The 26260-nt window shown below is 49.4% G+C and overlaps 1 protein-coding gene across 8 annotated transcripts in view; it reads right to left on the bottom strand.

The window, feature by feature from the left end:
- Nucleotides 1-25595, bottom strand: part of rnf220a (ring finger protein 220a) — a 164286-nt gene extending 138691 nt beyond the window's left edge. For 2 of the 8 annotated variants that reach the window (XM_064341719.1, XM_064341723.1), the window contains exons 1-2: nt 24408-24753; nt 12896-13780 (exon numbers count right to left, since the gene is read on the bottom strand). In XM_064341719.1, coding sequence (XP_064197789.1) covers nt 12896-13544 — 649 coding nt within the window. In that variant the 5' untranslated portion in view covers nt 13545-13780; nt 24408-24753. Of the gene's footprint in view, nt 1-12895; nt 13781-24407; nt 24759-25482 lie in introns of those variants that run through there. The other 6 variants (XM_064341720.1, XM_064341725.1, XM_064341722.1 and 3 more) reach the window with 6 other exon arrangements.
- Between the last annotated feature and the right edge of the window lie 665 nt (nt 25596-26260).

Raw genomic sequence — 26260 nt, 5'->3', positions numbered from 1 at the left:
GCTTTTCTGCTTGATTTATTTTTAGTTTTTTCTTATTAGTTCACATTGTTCATGTCTCTTACTATTTTTGTTATATTGCTTGTTTGAATTGTTTTTCCTTATTGTTTGGTTATTTTTCGTTTTGTATTTTTTAGGTGGCGTTACATTCTGGAATTTTGTTTACTGTATACTGTGCTTTAAAACTATTTGAAAATTAATTTACAAATACATATAGTATAATAATAATAATAATAATAATAATAATAATAATAATAACAATAATAATAATAATAATAATTATTATTATTATTATTATTATTATTATTATTAATAATGTTAAATATTATGAATGGTAGCTTCCTGATAAAATGACCTGTCTTTTATACTACACTTCAGCATATTTTAGTTTTATTCTTAATAGCTTGCACTACGTTTTTTATGTGAATTGCACATATTGAAACGTACGTTACAAATTAATAATACTAATAATAATAATTATTATTATTATTGTTGTTGTTACTATTATTATTATTGTTATTATTATTATTATTATCTTGCTTCTAAAAAAATATCCAAATATTTAACATTCTGAAATGAAAAAAAAAACATTTTCTTAAATTTAGGGTGCACTGAGAACATTATACAGCCAGAGAACATTATACAGCATAATAATTACATCTGGTTTCATATTTTTCTTTTGTCATAATTGTTTTACGTCCCAGTGTAATTTATAAATGACCGGAAGATTCCATTTCCTGTCTTGTGCAATTGCTTCATTTTCAGTTTCAGGAGAAATAGCTCTCAAAATGGTGCACAAATTGTCATTCGAAATACGGATGCTTAGCAGAAAACCATAACAACATACAGATTGATATTTTAATTAAATAATGGCACATTTGTAGCCATGAATATTGGCCATAAACTAAATAGCATGATTTTACATCGGAATTGAGTTATTACGTATTGATTAGATTTAAAATGATAAAATGCCCAAGCTTTGACGTTAAATAGCAGGGGGTAAAAAGACCATATAATCTCGATAGATGTTTGTCTTAAGATTGTTAAATGCTATAATCGGTGATGTAAGACTCACACGCGCCGGGTTTTATATAATGTATCCAATTGCAGAGATAATAAGATGCCAAATCAATACGGTTTGAATGAAACGATAAGTTAAAAAGAGGAGGGGAGCCCCTACTGTAGCCTCTCATTGGTAATGAATACTGCAGTGAAGGTTGATGACTGTAATTATCAAATTGCTGTTTTAGAAGGCCATTGATTGATGTCATTAACTCAGTGAGTGTTTACTGATTGCAGCCCTCTTCTGTTTCCCCAGGCTGAGCGCAGGGAAGTCCTGGCACATCTGTTCTGATTAACAGCGGGAGAGGGCCATCAGCTGCTAGATCAACCTACTTAAGAGCGAGGGCCTCACACACTCACTCACACACACACGCACGCACGCACATGTACTTACGCACGCACACGCGCACATGTACTTACGCATACACACACACGCACGCCGCAGACGCACTTCCGTACGCACGCACACACACACGCATACGACGTACACAGGCACACACACAAACAAACACACATGCGCGCGCGCACACACATGCATGAACACACACACACACACAGGTGCAGGAGCGCACGCAGAAACACTTGTGCGGGGCGACACCTCTCGCCAGGCGACGGGGGGCCACCAGATTCAATTATTCCAACAGGCCCTTTTGAGAGGACAGGGATCGGTGGCGTGGCCCATTATGATGAACGGGGGGGGGGGGGGTTAAGTGCCCACTTTAAACACTTCCCCTGGCTGCAAGCCCCCCTGGCAGGCCTCTGCGGGGGTTGGGGGGGGGAGGGTGCCGGGTGCCGCTGCCCGTCACCGTGCCACGCCAGGCCGTTCCGCCGCGGGGCCGTACCGCCGTGGCTAACGCTATGCCCAGCCGCCGTTCCGGTGCCCCCCCCCCAATCTGCTCCACACCGCGACGGCTCAATGTCCGAAATAAAAACAGGCCAGCGCAGGGCAGCCTGGTCCAACTGAGCCCGAGACAAGAGAGAAAGAGAGGGAGAGAGAGACAAATACAGAAAGAGAAAGGAGGAGAAGAAGAGAGAAAGAGAGAGAGGGAGGGAAAGGACATGGGAGGAGAGGGAGGAGAGGAAGAATGAGAGATAGAGAGGAGGGAGTGAGATACAGAAAGAGAAAGGAGGATAGAAAGAGAGGGGAAAGAGAATAGGAGCGATAAATAGAACAGGAGAAAGACTGAGAGATGGACATGGATGGAGACGGAAAGCAAGAGAGTATTTAGATTTACTCTCGCCTCTAACTGTCCCATCATGCTTAGGGATAAAAAAATATCAAAGGCCAGAAGGGCTTCTTTTGTAATAATTTCAGACAAAGACAGGGAGTTAGAAAAGGATTTAAATAGATGTACATTATAAACTTAGGAGAAAGAGGGAGGGAGACTTTGAAAGAGGGATGGAAAGACAGAGAAAATAAAAGAGTGCATGGGGGGTATGTGCCCTCCTGCTGTTGCTACAGATCTGTCCTGCTCTGTCACACCCCTGCCCCCCCCGCCCCCTCGCCCCCCTGCCCCATATCTTTATCCCATCTCACTGCAGCCCTCATCACTGAAAATAAAATATGCCACTTTTTCTCTCTCTCTCAGAGGAACAGTGTAATCACATCCAAGGACACGTTTTTTTTCTTCTTCTTCTAAGCTGCTGCAGAGACTGATTATCACATTGAAGAAAGAAAAAAAAAAACAACAAAGAAAAGATGATTAACAAAAATACTAATATGCAGCGAGAGGCAGTGACAGATATTGAATTTAAATATGAGATCGCCGAGGAGCAAAGATGCCCAATTAGAGTGCAAGACTGAATCAATAGATACGCTGACAGATAGATTACAAAGGTAAATACATGATACATGCCGCTAAATAATTAATTGGACTGGGGGAATTTAGAAAGACAGTGACACGGAGGAGGAGGAGGAGGAAATGGCAACACTTTATAGCGCGTGTCAGCAGTACGGAGAAATCGTGTTTTACGCGCAGAGAAACCCGGCGCACGCTCTGTTCAGCCCCCCCGGCCGTGCCCACTCTTAAACAGCCATAAGGCACGACGATCGAGTGATCAGTCAGCGGCCGGAACATTTATGAAGCGAGGCATAAAATATTTTGTTTTTTTTTTGGGTGGAATAATCCACAGAATCAGTTCTTCGGTGAAAAAGCTAGAAGTGTCAACGACGTGCACACCCTGGCCAGATTTGGAGTTATTTTATATTTCCTCCGCGTGCAGTGAGGCTGCGCCGTGTTAAAATGCAGTCCGCGTTTGACTTTTTTATTTTGTTATTTCTTTTTTGAGACTCCCATCATAACCGCCTGAATTCCCGCTCTTTTTTTACAGTGGCGTCTGTCGAGCGGGCTCGTGAAGACGGGCGTACAGTAATTCACCGTCGCGGCTCCGCAATTAGCATTCCGCCGCCGCCGCCGTCGGCATGCCGCACCCGGCGCGCCGTGTGAAGAGACCCTCCAATAGAAAGAGGCGAGCGTGATGGGGCCGGAGCCGCGTTATCCTCCGCCATTGTGAAAAAAAGAAGAAGGTGTCACCGCCACCCCGCCGTGATTAGCATCCCCACCCCGGGGGGGGGGAGGGGGGGTCTGTCTGAGGGGCAGGGGAAAATCACGATCGCTCGCTCGCTCGCCCGATGGCGGGTCGCAACCGATGCCGTGACGTGTCGGGGTGCCGCCGCTAATAATGTTCAGGAAGACAGAATGTATGTGCCCAACATTTCAACAAGCGCCCATTTAAGTGCAGAGGTCTGCTGCGGTTCTGCCACCTGTGTCCGTCACATGATCTCTCCACCTGTGTACGTCACATGATCCCTCCACCTGTGTACGTCACATGATCCCTCCACCTGTGTACGTCACATGATCCCTCCACCTGTGTACGTCACATGATCCCTCCACCTGTGTACGTCACATGATCCCTCCACCTGTGTACGTCACATGATCCCTCCACCTGTGTCCGTCACATGATCCCTCCACCTGTGTACGTCACATGATACCTCCACCTGTGTACCGATATTATTCCTCCACCTGTGTACCGATATGGTTCCTCCACCTGTGTACTAATTATGGTTCTGCCTTGTGTACTGATGCTGTATGGTTCTGCCACCTGTGTACGTCACACGATCCCTCCACCTGTGTCCGTCACATGATCCCTCCACCTGTGTCCGTCACATGATCTCTCCACCTGTGTACCGATATGATCCCTCCACCTGTGTACCGATATGATATGGTTCCTCCACCTGTGTACTAATTATGGTTCTGCCTTGTGTACTGATGCTGTATGGTTCTTCCACCTGTGTACTGACAGGAGATGGTGTTCTGGAGAGGACAGTGAGTGAAAATTCTCAGTCCTGGTGGGTCTTCTCCGTGGGGCGGGAAACCCATTTTGGAGGGGGCCCTTCTGACCTGGGGCCCTTTGTGGGCCCTCTGGGGGGAAGATGCCTTTCAGCACATCTGCATTACTGTGTGTGTGTGTGTGGTGGGGGGGGGTGTCTGTCAGTAAAAATAAGTGGAGGCTTCAGGCAGTGCTTCAGGAATAGCCAGAGACAGCGGATCCGCTCGCTGGGAAAAAGAGACCCATAAAAACCAGGGGGAGGGATGCAGGGGTGCCCGTCCCTCCTGGCACCAGGGTGGGGGGGGGGCACTGGGGCGGTGGGGGGCGCAGGGGGGGTCGCTGCGCCCAGGGCCACACAGAAACAAAGCCTGTGCCAGCTGCCCGATTCTACTGGGCCCGGCGGGCCGGTTCATCGGCTTTTATTGGGCCGGGTGACATCACCGCCGCGTCTGACGTCCGGCCCATGGGGGCGGGGCTGACCCGGGGCCTGGGAGAGCTGATTACGAGCGAGCGGGGGGGTGGGGGGGGCGATGGGGGGGCTCTGCAGCTGGTAAGGGAGGGGGGGGGAATAGCACGGCCCTCGTTAATGGCGTGTTCTCAGGGCCACCGTGCGAGCGATGGCGGCTTCCTCAAACACACCGAGGGGTCGGTGGTCAGCGCAGCTCTGATCCCTCCTGCAGACAACTCTGTGCCACGGCAACAGGTCTAAATGAGAACAGGGGGGCTTTTGATTGGACGACACTGATGAAACTTACAATTCTGACCAATAGGAACTGATGACCTGCTACAGCGTTCCGCCAAGCAACTATAAAAACAATCAAACCAGCCGCTCTGCCGCTAACGTTGCCGCCTCGAACCCGCCCCTGCCGCGAAGGCGGGCATTTTCTCGAGTGGTGTTTACTTCAGCCGAGCCCCAGCTGCTCTTGGGAGGCGGACGTCGCTGCTCTTCATCTAATTTGCCCCCCCCTACCCCAACCACACACCCCACACCCCCCCACCCCCCACCCCACCCCCCCCCACCCCGTTCATTTCCCTAACAGTGGATCCCACGGCTCATTTCAATAATGGAGGCTGCCCACCAATCTGTGTCCAATTCAAGTGCCCGAGTCAACAAAGGCCCCGGCAGGAAGCTCTAATCCGGGGCCCGCACCGCACCGCACAATGGCCCCGCCCACCGCTCTTTAACACATTCATGACGGGCGGACAGACACCTGCTGCCGTCGGCAACCGCCCCCCCCCACGCCCCCCATCCCCACGCCCAGTCCACGTCCTGCACCCACAGAGGGGGAGAAAAAAAAAAACACATTTCCCTCATCTGCTGGCAATAAAACACACTCCCAAGCCAACTGCTCAGAGGGCAGAAAATGGCTCTTTCCATAGTACGGGAGAAATTATTTTCTTAAAAGAGGGCTGTGTGACGTCACAGCCAGTGAAAGACGATGGAAAGTCAATGTACCGTCCGTCTGGTCATCAAAAACACATTTTATTTGCCCAAAAGGATGTACAATGTTTATCGTAAATAGGGCGGTTCGGTACGTAGATCATGAAAGTGCAGGCTTCTGCGGCCGGGCTGTACAGTCACTTCCTGCTCTGAGAAAAGGGGACTCGCTGATTGGCGGAGGATTCTGGTGGGAGGAGCCTAAGAGAACCGTGTCAGGCCGTGCCAACCTTTGCTGAATCTGAAATCAAATCAAATCTGAAATCTGCTTGCTCAACTGAGATAAAAACGCACCGAGCCACGATGGGCGGAGCGATGCCTGCGACCGGCTCATCCCGAATGTGATGGGGGGGGGGGGGGCACACCCACTGGGCGCTGACAGAGCGGGTGAAACCCCCGCTGCGCTGGGTCGCTCGGTCTTTAGCGCGTACGCTAGCTCAGCTCAGACCGCGGGCGTCGCCCGCACACGCGCGGTTTCGACCCGGCGGGCTGAAGCCACAGAGGAGCATGAGAGGCTGAAATGGCAGACAGACAGGCAAACAAAGCCTTAGAGGCCAGGGACAAACAGACTGGGGGGGGGCACGGGGCTGGGGAGAAGGGGAGGGTACTGGGGGGGGGTTCGGTAGCATGATGGGACAAGCCTTTTAACATCTGGGTAAGCACGGCCCGGCCCGCAGCAGCCTAATTATTAGAACACTCTTACTTAACTTAACCTGGCCACCAGACCGTGACGAGGGGAGATGGGGGGTGGGGGGGGGGGCGGTGGGGGGTGGGGGGCAGGGAGGAGGTGGAGGAGGAGGGGGCGGGGCTCCCGATTTGGAGAGGATGGCAGTGTTCATCTCCTCGGAGGCTCCGGCTGGTTTTAACTCCTCGCCTGCCGGAGAGGAGAGGAACAGGCGGAGGGGACCGATCGTTATCGAACCCGCTGACTTCTCCCCCGATGCGAGGGGGGGCGGGGGGGGGGGGGCGGGGGGGGCGACAATTTGCGGAGCAGCCATTCAGCACACTTACGCCGGGATCTCCAAACAGGAAATTACTTTAAAGCCTCGGCTGATATAAGTGCTATTAGCGGAAAATTGCCTGAGCCACCGCTGCGCTCGCCCGTGCCTGCGTAATGTAACTTATGAGCACCATTCTTAAAAATTAGGGTTTGGACTGCAGAGGGATTTCAGTATTATGAGGATAAAGGGAAAATGGGCAGATCGGGGATAAGTGGCGGCCGACTCAAGTCCCCGCGTCGTCATGAGCATTACGAGCCGGGAAATATCGCAGAAATATCGCAGAGGAGCACGCGGGCAACGCGGGCAACGTGTCCCTGGGTTTCATCATTCAGCTGCCTTAAGCAAGACTCTCACCTCCCTGCTCTCACTCCTTATCTTTTTTTTATCTCTCCCTCTTTCTCTCTTCTTTCTTCATCTCTCTATTTCTTCCTCTCTCTCTTCCTGTCTCTTTCTCTCTCTGTCTCTTTCTGTCTCCCTCTCTCTTTCTCTCCCTCTTGCTGTCTCTCTGTCTCCCTTTCTCTCTCTCTCTTGCTCTCTCTCCCTCTCTCTCTCTCGCTCTCTCTCTCTCTCCCTCTCTCTCTCTCTCCCTCTGTCTCTCTCTCTCTCTCTCTCTCCCTCCCTCTCTCTATCCCTCTCTCCCTCTCTCTGTTTCTCCTCTGTCTGGAGGCCTGCGGGCTTCGAGGCTGGGCTCCCAGTTCTGTTATTGTCTCCGCTCCGCGCAGCCGTTCCCCAGCTCCCAATATCTCCCCCGAAGAGCAGCGCGCAGGGGCGCGCGCGGCCCCGCCGAAGACATCTGCTCTTTGAAAGAGGAACGACATGTTTAAACAGCTGTCCGGGCCCGCTGCTCTTTTGAACGTTCTGGAAACGGGAAAAAACGAGAAAAAAAAAAAAACGGCGGGATGACCCGGCCACTCGCGACGCGTTCCGCCCGGGCGAGATCGAGGAGCGCGTCGGCGCGCGGGGCGCGGAGCTAGCCAGACGGACGGACGGAGGGAGGGAGGGAGGGAGGGAGGGAGGGAGTGGGCGCTAGCAGATAATTGGGAGCCAAAAATAGATGAACGGGCGGGTGATTGGATGGACGGATATAAGCGACTAGAAAAACAGCCAATTGGGGAGATTCTGAGAGGCGGGGGACGCACGCGGACGGCTCGCGCTCGTTGCGGCGGGGTCGCTATAGCGCCCGCAATGAGGAGGCCGCGCCGTACAGGACCTGCGTTCCGGGGGAACGGCTAACGGCGGTCGATAAGAGATGAAGAGGGAGTCGCGACCTCTCCGTGTTCCACCCGCTCCTCCTCACGGAAGGACAGCGCGGCGACGGTGAAAGCGCGATTAGCGGCACGGACGCGCGGGCGAATCAGCCGCGCCGGAAAACAGGCAGGAGGGGAAAAAAAAAACACACAAACGGGATTTTAAGGCCGGATCCGTTGCCGTGTCGACGGCAAGGCCCTCGTTGTCCGGCCCGTCCGGAGAGTGGCGGCTGCTTTCAGCCCGGGGTGCGGGGGGTTAACGGGGGGGGGGGGTAAGGGGGGGGGCTGCCAGGCACCCGGCGGCGCGTAAATCAGCGGGAATTTATGGAGACAGGCCGAAGCGGCTCAGGGGTGGGTCACGTCAGGAAGGAAGAACACGTGGCCGCGTTCTGTTGTCTTAAGGATTCTTCTGTTTTATTTCGGCTGCTCAGGAAGGAAGCCGGGGTCTGCGTTTCGACTCAGCCCCCTCCGCTGACTGCTCATCCCCTCCTCTTCTCTACTTCTTTTATCTCTCCTTTAATCTGTCTCTCTTTCTCCCTCTCTCTCTCTCCCTCTCTCTCTCGCTTCGTCAGACTGGCAGGCTCGGCTCCTCTGTCTCTGCTCTAAATGAGACAGTGTGGGGAGGTTCAGTGTCCTGTGTCGGGTTCAGCACTTCAGTCTGCCATGGTAATTAGGGGTGACGAAAACCACACACACACACACGCGCGCGCACGTACACACACATGCACGCAAGCACGCACACATACACACACACACATGCACGCAAGCATGCACACACACACATGCACGCAAGCATGCACACACACACACACACACATGCACGCACACACACATGCAAGCAAGCACGCACACACACACACACACACACACGCACACGTACACACACATGCAAGCAAGCATGCACACATACACACACATGCACGCAAGCACACACACACACACATGCACGCAAGCACACACACACACACATGCACGCACACACACATACATAGACACACGTACACACGTACACACATGCACACACACACATGCACGCAAGCAGAGACACACACACATGCACACACACACGCACACACACACATATACTCGCACATGCACACCCTCACATACCCACACACACAGACACACACACACACACAAACACTCAGATCTCTCCACAATTTATCCATCTCTCCAGAGACAAAGAAATTCCACCAGACTGACTTCACAGACTTCGCACTCTCAAGTTCCTTCTTTTTTTTTTTCTTCTTTAATGTGGCCTTCTCCCTCCGCTAACGATGTATTTGGGATAACGTTCTGACTGACGTGACTCCGTACGTTCGCAGTCACGAACACCGCCCCGGTTTAACTCAACCGAACCTGACGGCTGCATACGTAATCGACTCGAATTAGCGATATCAGGGAGCGAAGCCTCTAAATGTACGGACGACACTTACAGGCTGCCACAAAGCCCCGCTCGGCCAGCACGTTTAGGCTAACATTTTTAAGTAACATTCTGTTTCGACGGCGCATTTTTAACAAAGAGCTTTAATAGCTGACAGAACCGAAGGTAAATAAAACGGAGGCTGACGTTCCACTGGGAGGATCTGGAGCTTAGCACAGAGGGGTCACTGTTCCCGGGGCGACAATGCACACCACACTATTCGGTCCACAGGAACCCGGTTTAAGTCTCTTATATAAAAGTGCTGGGAATTCAATTGCATTAGAGCTCTTGGTGGCTGTGACTTTAATCTAATTAGATACAGCTACCAAAGAAGAAGAAGAAGAAGAAAAAAAAAAAAACCAGCTTCCAGCCCTCAAAACCCGTTTTTTTTTTTTTCCAGGCAGATCCCGAATAGTGACTCCTCGTGCCATGCTGGGAATTCTGAGACCCGCTGCTCCCCGGATCCTGCTACCTGTCCTCTCAACGAGGGAGAGGAGAGCTAGGAGACACTCTCACTATCCCCCCTCTCACTCTACATCTCTCCCTTCTCTCTAATTCTCTCTTTCCTTCTCTCTCTCCCTCTCTCCCTCTATCTGCCCCCCCTCTCCCTTCTCTCTCTGTCTCCCCCCCCACTCTTCACACTCTCTCCCTCTCTCTCCTTCTCTCTCTCTCTCTCTCCCCTCTCCCCCTCTCTCTCCCCTCTCCCTCTCTCCCCCCCGTCTCCCCCCTCTCTCTCCCTTAATCCCCGCGCTGAGATGCAGGAGGGAGCTCGGCCCGAGCGTGTTTTAATCTGATGGTGTGAATGTCAGCTTACTGCAGGAGGGGGCGGGACGCTGTGGAGGAGCTGGGTAATTGCGAGGGTGCTCAGGCCCGATGGGCTCAGGCTGTCCTCGCTAATTCCTGTTGGTATAACCCAAACGCTCCAAATGAAGTGCCCTACTTTCCTCTGGGGTCCCTCCTCGCACTCCCCCAAATCCCCTCCCAGAACCCCTCCCCCTCGCTCCCCGCCCTGCCACACCCCGCCCCGCGCGCACGTACGTAAAGCTACCCAACTATAAACAACTTTCTCAACGCTCTCTCCTCCGACTCCAGCCTTGATATAGAACAACTCTCTTTCTATTTTCTCTCTCCCTCTCTCCTTCTCTCATCAGCTGTCAATCTCGGCGCTGAGAGCTCCTCTGCTTGTCTTTCCGTGTGATCAGTTGCCGCCCGTCACCAAACCCTCCCCCCCCCACCCGCACCCCCCCCCTCCCCCAACTCCTCTCTGATTTGATCTGCGGCTCATCCTCCATGCACTCCTCCACAGGGAGAGGGAGGGGTGGGGGGGGGGGTGAGGGTGGGGGGGGGGGTTCAGATCTCTTCCTCCCACGCTCACAGCACATCTCACTGGCTCCGAGAGCGCTAATGAGCTCCTGGGTCTCATTGGCGGGACAGACTGACGCATTCCCTCCAATCTGTCGCGGTATCAGATGGAGGGCTTTGAAGAGTGAGCGTGCGGGGCGGGCGGGGTGTGTGTGTGGGGGTGAGGGGGGGGGGGGGGGCTTAGCAGCGTCCCACCCCCCTGTTGTCATCTTTTACGCTGGCTTTTCCACCTTTGATTTCAAAAGTTCGGAGCCTGGCACCCCTGAATTATTTGCAGAGAAAATCGCAAAACTGATTTTGTTTGGTTTTTAGTTTTTTTTTTTCAAATTTGAAAGCTTTTGACCTGAACTCCACATAAGGGGAAAACACTGAACAATAGCTAAAATAATTTGCTGTACGTGACACTTGTCAGTTTTTTGTCAGAACCCAATGAACACATCTTGTCAGCATGCTCATGTTGGTTAAGCCAGTGTCAGCTCTTGTATCAAGAGGCAATTCAAAGGAAAGAAGGAAATTAGGGAAGCCATATGTGCTTCAGTGGCAGAAGTAGGAGTGGTTACAGCTAGGCGGCAAACCAGCGGGGCATGAGTTTCAATCCTAGGGGAAGACACTCTGGCTTTGCCACTGTACCGTGGAAATTTACCTCAGCAAGTGAAACCGAAAAGGAAGTTAAAATGGCAGGCGTATAATACAGACGGCGAGCGCGCGGATGCGAAGCTGGAGCTCTCGGCTCTTTCTGGGGCTGACTGAGCGGACCACACAATGACAGTAAAACGGAGGAGGAAGCTGAGAGCCGGGGGGGGGGGGGGCCGGGGGGGTTGGCGGCTTCATAATGAGCCAAAAAGAGCACTGGGCCAAATGAACTCCGCTGGTCAGGGAGTGATAATATTTCAGCGCTAATACTTGGGAGTGAAACTCAATGCGTCAAGAGTGGAGAACGGAGTGAATGAGAGAGAGGGAGAGAGAGAGAGAGAGAGAGAGATGTGTGCGAGCCCTACGGTGAGTGTGGCCGTAACAGAGGCGAGGGAGCGAGGGAGGAAATGAGAGAAAGAGAGAGAGAGAAGGGGGGGAAGCAATGCAGAGCTGAGCAGAAGAGAGGGGCCTGTACAGAGAATGGCAATGAGAGTACACGAAGACTTCAGAGTGAGTGAGAGAGAAAGAGAGAGAGAGAGAGAGAGATGGAGAGATAAAAAGAGAGTGAGAGAGAGAGATGGGGAATGAGGGAGGAGGGGAGGATCGGGAGACCGGGGGAGCGAATCGGAGCTGGTGAGACTAAACCTGAACCCCTGGAACTGTTTTTGGATTTCACACTGGCTGCCGCTGCATTTCTGGTTAAGGGTTGACGGGGCAGATTACTGGCACTGAGGCTGCAGCGTTTCCCAAACAGCTCCTTACGCTTCTGAGCGCGATTCGCCCCGAGCAGCTACCGCTATCGTCAGACACTTCCCTCCCGAAATTCCCCTTCCCCTCGCGGGGAGACCTCCTCCAATGGCGGCTTCCCGGCCGTCCTCCCCGTCTGCAGCGCCAGCACGACGGCGTCGGGGAGACAGGCGCGGTGAACTGAGCCTGAGAAGCGCAGAGCCGTGTCACCGTGTGATGTCACGGCGCGCCGCGGCGCCTCTACGCGGCTGACACCGGCGCAGTTCCGCGCTCCGATGCGAGCGCACTTCCTGCGAGTGTCAGGTTTTCCGGGGGAGCCGGGGAGTGTCGGGACGCGCGAGAGTTGATGAAAGGAAGACGCGTGCAGACACACGCGCGGCGGCGGCGGCGGACAGTGGATCAGTTTTTCCCCCTCAGGCTGTTTTCCTGTTTACTCACTGGCGTGTTTGTGTGGTGAGCAGCGCTAGCAGGAGACATGAGAGACAGGATGCGCGCGCTCAGAGTTCCTGTGTACCTGTTCGGAAGGGAAAAACGCCGGGCGCTAGGAAACGCAGGTGAGGACGGCCGGCAGGGCGGGGGGTGTGCGGTCGGCGGTGGTAAACGAGGTTTGGGGGGAGGGTGTGGTCGTGTGGGGGGGGTCAGGGGGGGTACTCACAGCGCTCGATGCGGTCCTCCGGGCTGGACGACGGCTCGCGGTCGGACAGCAGGCCGGACACGGCGAAGATCTTCTTGCCGGCGTCCTCCACCACGACCTTGAGCGCGCCGGGCGAGCCGGACGGGATCTGGGCGCCCGTGTAGTCGTACTCCTTGCCCTCGGCGTCCGAGTAGCGCAGGTGGGGGGAGGCCTCCGGCTCCAGGCAGCCCTTCAGCCGCTTGGCGGGGGTGAAGGCCGACTGGTAGCCGCCGCCGCCGTCGCGCTCGTCCGGCGGGGAGGCGAAGGGCCGGAAGGCGCCCACGCCGCTGTGGTTCAGCATGCTGATGGGCGAGCAGTCCAGGCTGGGCGGGGCGAACTGGTGGTGCAGGTGGAGGAGGGACGGCGGGAAGTCCCGGCTGGGGAAGCCTCCGGGGACGGCGCCCTGCCGGTGGTACATGGAGGCGAAGGTGTAGGAGCCGTTGGTGAAGGGCAGGTGCACGTCCTTCTCCACGGAGGCGGGCACGCCGAAGGGGCGGGGCGGCTGGCAGGGGATGGAGGCGTCGCGGCTGGCCTCCGCCGTGGACGCCAGCACCATCAGCGCCGGGGACGCCAGCGGGTTGGGCAGGTAGGAGGAGCTCTCCATCTTGAAGGCGGCCCGGTGCAAGTCCATCTGGGCTCCGGGGCGGGTTTCCTCTGGGGCCGGGCGAGGGGAAGGGGGGCGGAGAGAAGGCGGGGCCTGGGGGGGAGGGGCCGAGAGAGACGTGGGCGGAGCCGGCGGAGGAGGCGGGGCTTCACTGGTCGGAGGCCGAGAGGTTTCAGGGACGGGGGGGTCTGGCGAAACCGAAGGCGAAGAGGGGGCGGGGTGGGGTCCACGTCACTGCCGGGTCATTCTCAGAAGGTCAAGTCCTGTGGGGAGAGGAGAGAGAGAGAGAGAGAGAGAGAGAGAGAGAGAGAGAGAGAGAGAAAAGTGAAACTCAAAAAAAAAAAAAAACCTCCCCTCAAAGTACTTCAAACGCAATCCTGTATTTTGAAGTCCAAACTTTCCTCAGACTCTGTCGTTTGGACGGGGCGTGCAAGCTGCTCACGTCCCCCGTCTCCCGCCGCTGGGCCGGAACCCCATCTGCGGCAGATAAGGGCGGAGCGCTGGCGGATCAGATAAGCGCTGGGGCGCGCTCGCGTGCTCGCCCGCCGCGCCCTAATGGGATTCCTCGCCGGGTCTGATGGCCGCGGCGGCGTATCTAACCGCCATCTGCACAGGAAATCTGACTGAATGAATAAATTAGCTCCAATTCACCTTTGACCCCCGCCGGCACGGCAGGAGCAAAACAGACCGGGATCCTCCCCGGGGGGGGATAAGACAGGCGGGTGGGATTGGTGGACGCGCGAGGGGAATTTAATTTGTTTTTTTTAATCTCTAAGGGCGTTCTGAAGACGGCCCTGCCCGCCGCATCGCGACGCGTAGGGCCGCCGCCGCCGCTGCCGCCGCGGACTTCAAACCCCAGCATTCCTTTAATCAGAGTCCGTATCGACGGCGAGCTGAACGGCCCGTGAAAATGACAAGAGCTCTCCCAGAAACAAACGTCACAGCAGATGTGCTTCTAATGAAAGAGTGCATGGGGAGACACAAAATATTAAACCCGAGGGGGGGGGAGGGGGGGGGGAAAAACACCAGAGAGAGCGTACGGAGCTCTCCCCAAATCAAAAAAGACACCTGACTTCCTTTGACTGGCGTTCGTGTGAACAAAAAAAAAACCTGCGCTTCACCGTTCATCATGCCGAAATACCACACAGAGGAAGGACGTGACAAATGCCCGAACCGAGCCCAACATCGGCCCCGCATCAAAGAAACTGTGAAGGAATGTTCCAGAAATGTTTTTTTTCTTTCTTTCTATCTTTCTATTCCCCCCCCCCCCCCTTCCCAGAGATCAGCTGTCCAGAACACTCATTTAAATCAATTTAAAATCTGATCTCCACACTTACACACCACACAGCTTCCCCCATAAATCAAAAAAAAGCCCCTTTTTACAATATCGCGAACATGGCAGGGGAGCGCGGTGCCTTTCCTGCCTCTCCGCAGAACGCGGGCGTCATACAACACCGCCGGCGGGCCGACGGGGGGCCCGTCGAACGCATCGCTATACCGCCTCCCTCCTCCAATTTAGTCCTGAAAATAGCGCGTAAAAAACACCCCAACAATAAAGACCCTCTCCCTCTCTCTTTCTCTCTCTTTCTCTCTCTCTCTCCTCCTTCACTGGCAGAGCCCTTTTCCGCTCGGTATCAAGCCTCAAATAACCTCTAAAAAAAACGAGTCGGGCAGGTGGCGATAGCGAGGTAATGCAGTGATAAGTGCCCAGATATTTCAATTTTATCATCATTACCATCAGCGCGGCGAGGCGAGTGCGAAACTGACAATCCAATAAGAGGGCGCGGGATGTCCCCCCGCGCCGGCGGAGAGGGGCGTGCGCGGGGCGCCCGAACGCCGCACGGACGCGCTAATCATTTCTCCTCCTCCGCGCGGCCCGACGGACGTCTTCCCCCCTAATACCCCCCTCCCCAACCCCAACCCCCCCGGCGGCGTACGGGATCGGCGGGAACAAATCTACTTCCCCCCCCCCCCGGCAACCCGAGGGGGGGAGAGACGCGAGGTGCCCGTCGCCGCGTCCTGACAGCCGAGGGACCGCTGGGCGACGGACGGAATATTCGGCTACCGGCCTCCCTCCCTCTCTCTCTGTCTCTCTCTCTCACACACACACACACACACACACCTGCTTACACACACACAAAGTGAGCACAGTACACAACATACACATCATGGATTTAAATATAAATACTCAAAATGAATGAACAAAATGATTGTACGTTATTAGTAGTGTGTAATTCATTATAACTAGTTTCATAAAAATAGGTACTGTTGTTACGTAAGTAATAATACCAAAGGTGTGATAGTATTCGCTGGAGCAGTAGCAGCAGCCAAGGTAATAGTATCGTAATTAACTCCAATACTCTACACATACTGCGAGTCCCAGTTCATATATTCTTACTGAACACCCCCACTTGTATTTTTCTTATGTTATAGTTCTAAACCACTTACTGAATTTCCTGTAAATATTGATATCACTGATTTCCACTACACGGCAATGGGAATGTTATATATTGTACATTTAATCGGTATGTTTTGAGGACATTATTGTAAAAAAATAAATGTTATGGCCAAAGAATACATGTTTTCTGCACCTTAAAATATACTAAGGAATCTAATGTTTTTTTTAAAAAAAACTTTAGGCTACTAGTTACAAGATGTCATCTAGTAATTACACCAAATAGACTGTTTCAGAAATATATGAATCTTGAAATAAATATTTACTCTTAAACCTGTTTTCGTGTCTTACATTTTTTAAATTGACGACAAACATTTTTAATCTGCCAAGCGGCACAAGTTCAGCCGAATTTCCCCCGTGAAGAAAAACACTCGAGAAAAGTCAGACGGTGGAAAACGAGCGAAGATAGAGACACGGCTGTCAAAGATAGTTCACTTCTGCTTCTTTTTGTGAAAGGGGGGGGAAAAAAAAAGAATGAAATGGATCCAGACTGACAGAATTGGACAGTCAAAGCTAACAGCAGGACGGCTCCTGAAAGCAAACAGAAGGGAAAGTTTGTGCTGGGGAGGGTCTCTCTCTCTCGTCTCTCTCCCTCCCAGCAGCAATACCTTTCTCTGCCCCGTCAGTAAATTTACTTATTGTTGACAGCCACTAAGGTGGGTTAAGTACCACTCAAGCATTTTATTAGAGAGTAGGCCAGACGGTGTCATTCGATCCCCTACAAAACACACAACGTGCAGGGGGGCCAGCGGAGGACGAGCCAGGGACCGCACACTGGGGGCGGAAGCCTTTATCCCAAACACAAGCGGAAAACCGAGAGACGTGACAACAACGACAGAAACTGACCAAAAAAAAAAAGATCAGGGACATATTGTTCGATATTGCTCCAGATTACAGACCAATTTCAGTAAATACTATTGTAGTAGCTGATTAGGCCAGCTCTCCCTTAAAATGTGCTAAAATGCCAACCATTTCAAACACCTAAAAAGCACTTGAAGCTGACATTTTTCTTTTTTTTCTTTACAGCCTCGGCTTCCAATCAATGCAGGCTGGTCTATTATTGATAACGATGGCCGAGCAGGGAAAAGCCGCTCGGTGGGGTCACTGACCGCTCCAAACCTGCTCCTTTTTTTCACGGGAACAACAGAAAAAATAATAAACAGCCGCCCGGAACGCCTCCCGCGCCTACGCTCAGCCGACGGCGGGAACGCAGAGCATCGCCGAACGTTTAGCGAAACGGTACGAAGCGGCGCAAATTCACGCCGCAGAAGGCTCTTTCGGGGGGGGGGCGCTTGCTCGCCGACTCACGCCAAGGTGGGCGGCTAGCTCTGCGTTCCAGACGGCTGGCGCGAGGCGGAGGCCGACCGAAGGGGCCCGGTCAATACTATCGAAAAATACCGTAATTCGCCGCCGGCTAGGGGGGGGGGGGGGGGGGGGGGAGAGAGACAGGACCGAACCGGCAAAGTTCAGACATCTTTCTGAATTAGCATCAGGAGTGAAACGCCGCCATTGAAGGTGCCGCTCTACATAAGACGCGGCCAGGCCAAAAGAGCCGCTGTCACTCTGGAGCAGAGGGACACGCACTGATTTAGCATCGGAGCAACCCGACAGAGAGTAGGGATACCTGGGAATTGTAGTGGTTTAGTATCGGAGCACCCGACAGATAGCAAGGGATACCAGGGAATTGTGACAGCATAAAATTATGGTACGAGCTGTACGAGTACAAACTGTCCCGTGGAAATGATACAGTAATTACACACAACACAAGTTCCCTTGACCATGAGTGAAAACTCTTAGTTTGAGTCTGATTTTTATATTTGGACTTTTAAGCATTTAAAAAGCCACAGATACAAGCTGGTCAGTCTGTCGTTCGACATTCATTTCTCCTTATCTGTCCAGTATGTTACACGTGTCAAAAAAAACCCCCAGTATTACACTCAGCTTTAAAATCCCAAACGAGCCAAAAAAAAAAAAAAGGGTGCTTTTCCTGCAAGCTGGCGGACATTTGCCCGTGAAATAAACCGTTCGAAAGTTGGTGGGCGCCGGGGCAAATTGATTCATTACAGAGGAAATCATTGTCAAAGTTTGCTAACCTGCCCGGGCTAGGCGGTTCAGGGGCTGATGCTCTGTTTGCCTCATCCAAATCACCTGAGCCAAACTAATTCCCGGCTAAGCCCAGATTATTTGTAAGGTGTCTGGCTCCCCGAGCTCAAAGCGAGCCCTGGACTACAAAGAGCCCCGCTCTCGCCCCCCTCCCCTCGCGCCCCAATGCAGATCATTTCTCCGGGAGAAGAAGGCAGGGAGGGAACAGTGAGATTGCCCCCTCTCTCTTTTCTTCACCCCCACAGCCTTCCAGCCTGCATTCCCAGCAGAGCGAAAGCCGTTTCCCTAGTTTACACAGCACAGAAGGCACTGCTGGCCAACCACTGGATCTTAATAATAGATAACACACACAATGAAAGAGGCAGTCAGTACCCCCCCCCCCCCCCCCCCCACCCCCCCACGCCGAAGCCGCTGACGACAACTTGTTGGCCAGCAGGGCTTATAAAAAAAGGGGCTCGGATGGACTCGGCCGCCGCTGACCGCGCTATTCATTACGCTAACCGGGCCGCCGCGCAGGCAGCCCGCTCCCCGAGCTCGGGGAGAAGGCGGAGAGCAAAAAGAAAAATAAAAAGTTTTGAAGAAAAAACCGCGCCGCCTCTCCTCCTCTTTCTGTTTGCTTATGGAAATGAAGGACCGGCCAGGAGTTTGACTTATTTGAAGCTCCATCGCTTTTATTCTCCACCCCCCCCCTTCTCCATCCCCCTACCCCCACCCCCACCCCCCTTTCCTTATTTTGTCGGAATGCAAGACACTCAAAGCAAACATCGCAGTTCAAAACTCGTGCAGCAGAGATAGAGATACATGTCGATACACTGACAGGATAAACAAATCCTCTGGAGTTTGGTGTCCCTCAAACTACGCCTGACTGAGTGGCAAACATCCCCATTAATGCGTTTTGCATTCCGGGGGTGAGCATATTCCCTCTGCTGAGTTATGGCAGTGGAAAGATAACAAGCAAAATTAGAACAGGTGAACAGATACCCTTCTCAAATTGACTTGTCACCAGTGCGTTGCCAAAGCCTTCTGGGAAGGCTCTGAAACTGAACTTCTTTTACACCGCTGTGAATCTACATCTAAACAGCTGATAAAAATGTGAACATATGCTAAAAAATTTTAATTAAAAACTTTATCTGTCAGCTTTCTGTTCTGTGCATTTATAGAAATAGTTCCTAAGCAAACCGTCCAGATAATATTCAGTCTAATGCATTAAAAAAATGTATTTTAAATAGCTAAAATGTTCAAAAGCATGGAAAATTGTGAACTGTAAACATAAAATCTAGTATTACACAGCTCAAACAGTGTTTCTATAAATATATCTCTTTTTTATTTTTACATACCAGTATTGAGTATTCTCCATTTATGTGCAGGAATACCCCCAAAGCTAGCTGATATAATTGTGCCTGTGCATAAAAACATTAATCTTTCCTAAATAAATATATAGTTTACCTGGTCACTTTCGTAAAATCTTATCCATTATCAAAATTCAAACTCCAAATGCGTGCGTGTGCGCGAGGGGCCAAACACTGCAGTCAGAAAAATGTCCATCCTAAAGAAAACAGGCTGCATCAGGCGGAACACACACATGCTAATTCCGCACATTAGAGACCAGTATGAGGGACGCGTCGCGAGCCCTGCTATACGCTCTCTTAAAGAATGATACCTCACGCTCTGATCAATTCCGCTCAGATCTGGAATGCTAAACATTTTAGGAAGCGGTAATCTTGCAGATATAGAAAGCAGTGCTGAATAAATTGTCGCTACAAGGGTATTTATCTCCGGAACATTAAATGCAGATACTCTTCTCTATGCTGGTCTTTTTTTTTTTTTTTTTTAATCAACAGGGGGTACACATTTTTCTACAGACAAATGCAGGCATACAGATGTAGTTTTGGACAGACAATCTGATCTTCATATATATAATACGTACACATTCACAAATCAGGGGTACATTTTCAGAAAAAAAAACAATAAACCGCCCATTCCAATCAATATAGTTTTTTGTGCATATAACAGACATGCAATTTATCTTCCACTGGACAATGTTTAAATTAAAATACTTAAAAAAAAATAATTAAAAAAAAAACACTTTTCTCAAAAACAAATTACCACAATAAATGTAAGCCCTGATTGTACTCATTGCGTAGCTACGTCTGCGCGATAGTTTTTACCAACGAATACCGTGATGGCGAGGTTCTCAAACGCTTATTATAGCTACTGCACACAAATATGAAATAGGCGAAGAGGATGTCATTTGGCGGCTACACCGGTAATCTTCCGCGCTCCGTGCTCAAGTCCCACTCACACCTGTCAATACTATATACCCTTGAATAAATTTAAAACACATGCGGATAGGCAATACGAAGCTGTCAACTTGCATTGATCAAATAAAAACATGTTTTAAAATCAACCCCTCCTGCACTTGATATTTATTTTTAATCGTTTCTTTTAATTACTCTTCCCTCCCGCCATCTGCATGACAAATGTGCTTTAAGTGAAGTGTTTATTAGCACATCACAATATGCGAATGGGGTGAGAAAATGCTGCTTTTTAAGTAGGTTTGGGATAGAGTCCATGTTGATGGGGTTCTATATATCAAGGACCATCAGGCGACTGCAATTATGAAAATCTATGCTTAATTTATTCTCCATGTCCACTGGATTTATGCACCGGAACCCTAAACAAGACGACGCGTCTCAAGCAAAGTAGCCGTTTTATAGCCGCAAATGAATTCAAGGTTAAGACGGCACAAGACTACAATTTCCATTTTCTCTCCTTTTTTTCCTTTTCCGCCCCATTCTCCAACTCCTCGTTCGACGACAGCGGAGAGGGGAAAAAAAGTAGCTAGTCTCCCCTTAATTGTTCTCCGGAAAGAAACGGGTGTTTCATTCCGCCGGCTAGCTCTCCGACTTTTAATTCCACACAGCGCACAAATCCAGATTAAAATAACTCTAACTATTGATCTGGGCACTGGAATCGACATTAATTTTAGTTCACTTCTCACTTTGCAAGGGAATCAATGGAAAGCAATAACAGCTGACATCGTTGCTGAAAGGGAGAGAGAAGGAAGACCGGGGATGGAAATCCAAACCCCGACAAATAAATCATTTCGTACTTTTCCTTCAGCCTCGACTGTCTCTTTCACCGTCTCTCCCCGGCTGCCGCTGGTGAATCTGACACCGAGCGCCGAGTATCTCCCCTGCCCAGCATTTATCAGCGGGGCTATCCGTCAGAAACGGGGAGGGGGGGGGGGGGGAATAAAGTCCAGAACATATGCGATCGAGTCCTGGAGTTTGTGTGTGAACAGACTGTGGCCACAACATTCTGGGCGTAAACAGAGAGTTGATTGGACAGTCACTTCAAAACCACAATTTCTATGAAAATAAAATATTCGAAAGGAGAGATAGGCTACTGTCGATGTAGGTTTGATTTTTTTTAAACCCAGAGAATAAAATCTCACAGGCAGAGAAGTTTTCACTCCGGAAATTCGCGAGAACGTGTAGGCAATTTTCACGCAAGCTCCTATACTGATGATATGGGAAATAATACAGGCCTAATAAAAAATAACTACAGAGACTTTATTGAATAATATCACTGTTTCCCTGATCAAGTCTCAACATTTATCAATTAATTACATTAGCCTGTTCATCTCAATAATGATTCTCAATTAACAAGTTTAATAGAAATTCACCGGTCACCACAGCCTCGGCAGACGACAATTCAATTGTTCTATTTGCCAGAGATTAAATGCGGAAAACCACTCAAGGGGAATAAAGAATGCTTTGAGAACAATACAGAATTTGTAAATCACCAAATGTAAAAATGTTTTTCTTTTATCATTCATGCAACTATAGCTGTCCGAGACTTGCTGTTTTTTTTGGTATCTTAATCGCAATATAAAAACATGCATTATTTAATGCCTAATCTGAACGAGACAGTAAAAATGAACACAGTTAAACGCTTGTAAAATCCATTGCCATTTTTGAGAAAGCCATGCTGAAAGCCGCTGTTTATTACATATACAATTACAAAATACCCTGAAATGAACAATACAGATTTAACAGCATCTCTGCGCACTTAGAAAACACAGGGCGGGCAAAGCAACCTGCAATAGCCCAAATGATCCCTTCAGCAGTAATTAAACAATTGCTCTCTATGCGGAAAGTATATCTGTAAATGTTCTGTCAAACCAGAATAAAACAGTTGTTATTTTCTAAAAGATAAAATAAAATAATTTTTAAAAAGCCAAACAGAGAATGGCCCAAAAATAAGAAGATAAACCAGGCGCAATGGATGCTCCTTTTAAACTGGAGCCGATGTTTATTTCATTACTACACCCCATACAGTGTATTTAATAACAATACACGAGAAAACAAACTATTTATTTTCCGAGTCAAGCTGTTTTAATTTAGAACCTATTACACACGACCAGTAGCATAATTATTTCCCAGACCGCAATGATATAACAGGCAGCAACAGGTCTGCGTGCAATAAAACGTTGCAATGAAATATGTAAAAGGTTACTTATTTCATATATTGCCATGGCTAAGGCTAAATCCACGCACAATTCAAAACATGAATTACAGTTTCAAAGAAGTCACCGAGTCACCATAAAATCGAAAACGGATAGTGATTTCCAAATAAAGGGAAAGGTCCAAAATTACGCAAAATTCCAAGGCCAGGTGTCCATTTTACTGAGTGAAATAAATAACATATTATTTAAGAAAATCTAACGTGTATAGACCAGGATATTTGTTACAAATACTGCATTTCTCAGAGAAACATTTATTATCCCTCTAATTGAAGAAGAAAACCGTCTAATGCATTGTGATTGTTATGTGAGCAAAGAGGCACTTGTTCAGTGTACCAAATCTAACTTTTAGGTATTTAGGCACAATTGTAAATTATGCTGGACATGTCACGCTTTCTGCCAGCTCGTTTTCAGCCTTTCAGGACAGAGGGAACGGTCCAAATTCTATTCAGTCATCTCAGACAGGACATAAATTGTACCGCTTCCTTGTAAACAGGTGTTTCCTTTTGCGTGCTGAAGAGCCAGGCAAGTTACAGATTTGAGACATCATTGTTGTGAGGAAATCAAAATTGAACACTGGCACCTGTTAGTCACATCCCACAAATACGCAGACGTTTTGCAACAGCAAAATGGGCAGTAGGTTAAGTCAACTTTCGAATGCATGCACAATCAAACGCACCTATCCACGCGCACACAAATCAGTCTACATCTGTATATGGTTTTATTTTATATAAAATGCTAAATACTCTAGATATCCGTCCCTATTAGTATTACTGCAAATCTGTTGGACATCAATGTCAATATGAACAACCGTACTTTACAAATATAAAATGTGCTGGAAAAAAGTTATTCCCTAAACGACACATTATAATAAGAAATAAAGTGAGTGTTTATGAACACATAAAATAACACGGTACCTTTTAAACAAGATCTAAACTTCGGAATAAAAAGATGCTCGTTTTTAACCGTTCAACCAATACTATATGAGAAAGATAACAGTTTCCTGTGTAACATAGTAAATGCATGACTTCATTCATGCGGAAATAACACCTATCTATATCTACATATCTTCTGCGTAGATAGATAGATAGATAGATAGAATGAAGCCACAGTCGTTCTTTACTTACGGTTACATTAAGATTTATATGTTTACCCAATTAATGGGTACAAATCAGCAGGAACAGTCCCGAACCAATTATTTTATTATGACAGCACGGTTGTTGCCAAGCCTTGTAAATGTTTATGAATATGTAGCGAGCGTTGTTTTATACAAGTCTAAAAAGCTCAGTTCTGGTGGACAGTCCAGCAAGTTTTAAAAAACTTAGGAGAAACGACTATTCACTTTAAAATCTCTGCCAAAAAGTTCACGAACAATATATCCATGGCAACCGAAAAACCCAACACACAAGCAAAAAAAATGTATAAAACTGGTTAAAGCGATTCCGAAACTATTTTAAAGTCTTACGATTGGAACTGAATGCACGCGGACACTGAATATGTCACACGTATTGAAGATTAATAACAAAAAATAATCTTAAAAGTTAAATAAAGCAACATTGATCAATAATAATTCATAACAATTAGCAACAATAACGTCTCTGTGCAAAGCAAAAGATGGCCCAGCTCTACGGGGAGAAAAACTACCAGAAAACAATCAATCACATGCGTTCATATTTTAAAGTCAGCCAAACAACACAAGGAGATTTTTCCACCTAAGTCACCATGGAAGTTAGCAGACAACACGATCCCAGCGACTGAAGATCAGATAAAAAGCAACCCGTCTTGAGGCTTTTGGAGTACTTACGGCGTTTAAAGCAATCCCTTTGGAGGTCCGAGATGGCTTTTTTATCCCCACAACAGACACTTCTCTACAGCAGGCTTGTTGAGGTGCCGGAGATAGCGAAGTCGCGTGGAAAGGAAAGTAGTTGCACCGCGCAGGAATGATCGGAGCAGGTTGCCTTGTAATAGGTTATCCGCGCGTGTGTGTAGAGAATGGTGTCAGTTACATGTACAAATGAGAAGGAATTTGGATAGACTGGCAAAAAAAAGGAGAAAAGGAAAGATATCGGGTCTGAGGTCGGAGAGCCGTTTGCAAATAGCCTACTGTATAAGGTGCAGTGCTGCCGCTCAGCGCCTGACTCGCTCATTGACTGACATTCTCTCTCGCTCTCTCTCTCTTTCTCGCCACCCTCTTTCTCCTCTCCGGGGGGGCAGGGAGGGGGGGGGGGGTCTCAGTGCCGCTTTGTGAACACTAAATGAATTATCTTCCAGCTTCGCCACTGAAGAGACCATGGGAAATGAAGTCTACTGCAAAACAAAATACAAAAGCATATTTTAACTGCCCTCTTGCAACAGCGCGATAATGTTTCGGTTTTTTTTCGGCCAATGGCCACAGTAGCCGATTTATGTGGCACGCGAAAAAGAGGCGGATAGCGTTCTAACAAATGTGTAGATGCGCCGAGGGGTAGGGTGTCTGTGTAACACTATAGACATTATGGTCACACGGGCAGTAGAAGTTATTTAATGAAATGAATGATAAATGGGTAACGCGACGACTTTCCGATAGGCTACGGTATAAGTACGGCAAACAGCTAATGGATTGGTTTGCGCACATTTTTAAGTCACGCGTAGTTCAAGACAATTACTGCTAGCAAGAAATCAGTAAAATAATTCACTTTTTATAACACTTTTAGGTAGGCATATGCCGCAACAATTCACGTGCTTGCTGGTTTTTATGTCGGAACTCCACATTTGTCGAATAGTCTACTGTAACTGGCCTCTAAAACTGACTATAATGTAATAGTCAGATCGCATGTCGAGGAGTAAAACAACGTAATAACAGCACGCATTGACCGTTGATTGAAATGTCTTTTAAATACCTCCATGGGAAGCAATGTGTAGACGTTTGCCTTGAAATTCTGTAAAAGTTGTAGACTGCCGTCAGTGCGTGAGCAATCGCTCTCACGTGGTGGGACGTCTCAGCCGAATCAGCGACTACACCCACCTGCTGGGTGAACGGCGAATTACACCTTGCGGACACTGAATTGAGCCGGTGTTGCTGCGTGACGGTAAGAAGTAGGCTTGCTACATCTCAACTTTTAGAGTTGAATGTTATTCAGTTTCAGAAACTAACTGTTTGTTGTTGTGTAATTTTCCAAAGTGACAACGCACACACACACACAACATGCATAAAAAGCCGAGGTCTGGAGATGTTGCCTCTTCTGTTTGCGCGCCAGTGTTTCTTAATTCTGATAGTGTTTCGGTTGAATTCAAGAATTCACACGGTACACATACCCCCACGCGGGTGCAAAAGCGCTGTTTGGAAAAGCATCTGCTCGTGTGGATAGAGCACATTGGACATGAGCACATTTTAACAGCGGAGCAGGGAAGGGTGTTTGAAGGCGAGTTAAATTAATGACGTGCCTGCAGCCTCCTTCACGCCACCTTCATTTAGAGATGATGACCGTGTTGGAGAGTGCTCAGACGCAGCTGAAAAGACTTCATTTTTCAGCCGCAATCACTGCCTCCGCCCCTCCGTGTTTTGTAATTGCCAATTATACTTGCGAGAATTACTATACAACAGGATTCCCACTTCCTGTGTTTTTAATTTGCCGAGAAACATCTTTAGGCTGTTATGGAATACAAAACAACCTCAAC

This window comes from Anguilla rostrata, chromosome 6 (genome assembly GCF_018555375.3).
Source record: "Anguilla rostrata isolate EN2019 chromosome 6, ASM1855537v3, whole genome shotgun sequence".
Classification (NCBI taxonomy): domain Eukaryota; kingdom Metazoa; phylum Chordata; class Actinopteri; order Anguilliformes; family Anguillidae; genus Anguilla; species Anguilla rostrata.
This window is presented reverse-complemented; position numbering and strand designations above follow the sequence as displayed.